General features: G+C 40.4%; 1 protein-coding gene across 1 annotated transcript; it reads left to right on the top strand.

Annotated features, from left to right (window-relative positions):
- The first annotated feature begins 2,208 nt into the window (after positions 1-2,208).
- On the top strand, positions 2,209-2,730 carry LOC149250286 (aspartic proteinase NANA, chloroplast-like). The gene has a single exon (XM_089453609.1). It carries the CDS (start codon positions 2,209-2,211, stop codon positions 2,728-2,730), a length of 522 nt encoding a protein of 173 aa, XP_089309735.1.
- The last annotated feature ends 223 nt before the right edge of the window (positions 2,731-2,953 follow it).

Below are 2,953 nucleotides of genomic sequence, written 5' to 3'. Positions count from 1 at the left end.
GCCCAAATTAAAGTTCTTCATCCTCTCCTCCTCTTGTAGAAGAATTCCTGTCAATTCATCAAATGAAGGGGGTTTCTCTCTAGCTGCAAGACTTGAAACAAAAATTTGATAATCATGGACTAAGCCATTTAATATGATGGTGACTAAGTCAGTATTAGACACCTTTTCACCAATATCTCCTACCTTATCACTTAAATCTTTGACACGAGATATGAAATTGCTTATACTTTCATTTGCTTCCATTTTTAAAGATAAAAGCTTAGTCTTCAAAAACAAGATCCGGTTTGTATTTGTTATTTCATACAAACCCTTCAACGTATCCCATGTTTCTTTTGATGTCTTGCAATCTCTGATGTGAGGAATAATGTTGTCCTTTACGGACATATGCAGCAATACTTTTGCTTTTGTCTCCCTTCTCTCCCAATCTGGAATAGAACCTGCAATAGTGGGTTTGGGTTCATCCCCACTTACAATGGACCACAAATTATTTCCTTCTAAAATAGTCATTAACTTGAATTTCCAATTCACATAATTTTCTCCATCAAGTTTGGTGGATTCATTCATATAATTATCAAGCAATAAATTTGCCATGATTAAAAAAAAAACTTCCTTCAATCACCAAAATGCAATTTTTTTTTTTTTTCACAACTTCAATATTTCTTTACTCAATAATAACAAACCTCCCTTTTTAATATCACCAGTAATAACACTTTTCCTCTCCTTTTTTTTTTTTTTCTGTTACTAAATCATAAAAAACATATACTCATTCAACGTCAAGACTACCAAAAACCAACAGCCAAACCACATTTTATAGAATGCAAGGTTTTCAGTAATCAGTGTCATCCACACGGTCCAGTGTCAAATACATTCACATCCAAAGCTATTAAAACAGACTCGCCCCATTAAAAGTATCTATAAATTTTAGGCTAATGCACCATCATCAAGACCATTCTTTTCACTATTGCTCAAATAAAAAACAAGCAAGTCGAAAATTTGAGCCCAATCAGCCAACTTGTGGCTTACAAATTAAAACTTCTTATCAACTAAACAAAAAATCATTCATCAACATTCCAATTTTTTCAGAACTTTTTAAATTACTCCTCATACGGGCTTTGAAGAAATAACTTAAAATATCATAAGTTTGGTGCTGCTATAGATTACCCTTTGAATCTTTGAATCCTTCTAATTCTGGCAGAACACGTGTCTCCAGATCCCCAGATCTAGTCTCCGCTTTAGCAAATGCTCCTCTGCAACACTTAGCAGCACATGGCTTACAGCTCACAGCTCCTCTGTAACACACAGCAACACACAGCTCTACCACACAGCAACACATAGCGCACACATCTTCTCGACCTCACACACTCTGATCGATCGACTTGGGCTCTCACACTCAGCCCTCAACCTTGCTCCGATACCATGAAAAGAGCAGAGGCGCACAGTTCTATAACTCAACACACAAACACTGAACACAAGAACATTTGAACACTTGCTTCATTCACAGATTCAACAGGTATATATACAAGCTGGAGAAGTTTCTGGAGATGGGTTCAGTTGGTGGCTTCCTAGAGAAGCTTCCCTGTTTTCAACGGTTTCTAGAATCAACATTAAATCGTTGTTGAACATTTGTGGCAGGTAGTTGGAATTAATTAGTTTCTTCCAACAGTTAGAAGGTACTGCCAATGCATGACTAATAATACTTCGGCTTATCATCACAGGAGGCTCCGAACTTCAGGCTTTGAAATGCCGATAGGTTCTGGTGCACTAGAGATGGGATCGGCTCTTTATTTCGTGGACCTCAGCGTGGGAACCCCTCCTCAAAGGTTCTCACGATTCCAGACACAGGCAACGATCTTGTGTGGGTGAATTGCAATCCCAATATCCGATCTGCGATAGCAAAGCCCCTTCCCACGTTCCAACCCACCAAATCCTCCACTTTATCATATATTCCCTGTAATTCCAAAGATTGCACTGCAGTTTCTGTACTAGCCCCCAAGGGAGAATGTTATGGTTCCATGAAGGCGTGTAGGTTACATGGATGGCACCACCAGCAGCGACCCTTATATCCGGGAAATCATAACCTTGAAGTCCATAGATGACAAAGCTAAGGTGTCGGGGCAACAAGGGTATTGACGGGATGCGGAATGGAGAACTAGCCTGCGGGTTGACCTAGAAGGAGGCACACCCAGTTATTATGTTGGAGTTGAAGGAATGGTGATTGATGGAAAGAGTCTTCCAATACCCAGCAATGCTTGGAAGATGGATAATAATTCTGGTAATGGAGGGATCATTGTAGACTCTGGGACTTCTCTGACATATTTCAAAAAGGAGGTGTATGATGTAATAATGAAGGCGCTTGGTGCGGCCATCGCATATTCACCTGTGACCTCCGGAGGCGTGCCAGGATTATGTCAAGCTTTCACTTCATTTGCTCAACAAACTCTCTCTTTATATGGAGGCAAGTTTTTTTTCTGCTTAAGAGACTATCTGAATCCCCTCACAGTCAAAAACTCGCCGGTCTTCGGATATATTCTCCAACAATCATCCAAGTTTTTAAAGAAGCCCGTTCAGTATATCCCTATTCTGAGAGGAGGCACACCCAGTTATTATGTTGGAGTTGAAGGAATGGTGATTGATGGAAAGAGTCTTCCCATATCCAGCAATGCACGGAAGATGGATAATGGAGGGACCATTGTAGACTCTGGGACTTCTCTGACATATTTCAAAAAATAGGCTCATGATGTAATAATGAAGGCCCTTGGTGCCGCCATTGCATATCCAAGGGCTACAACACAAGATCCCGCGCAGTTTGATCTGTGGTTTAACACATCAGCAGTGAAGAATCTGAAATTGCCCACTTTGTCAATTGATTTTGGCGGTGGGAAAATGTTTAGTCCGCCTTCTGGCAACTACGTATTCAAGGTGGAGCAGGATGGTTCAAACCCATTACGGATGG

Source organism: Pinus tabuliformis, chromosome 7 (assembly GCF_031772625.1).
Source record: "Pinus tabuliformis cultivar Carrire ecotype Pingquan chromosome 7, CPIR1, whole genome shotgun sequence".
NCBI classification, from domain to species: domain Eukaryota; kingdom Viridiplantae; phylum Streptophyta; class Pinopsida; order Pinales; family Pinaceae; genus Pinus; species Pinus tabuliformis.
Note: the sequence above shows the minus strand (reverse complement) of the source record. Positions and strands in the feature narration are given on the sequence as shown.

What these genes read in the sequence shown, in the direction of transcription:
- LOC149250286 (XM_089453609.1), top strand. Translation starts at nt 2,209, where the DNA reads ATGGTGATTGATGGAAAGAGTCTTCCAATACCCAGCAATGCTTGGAAG.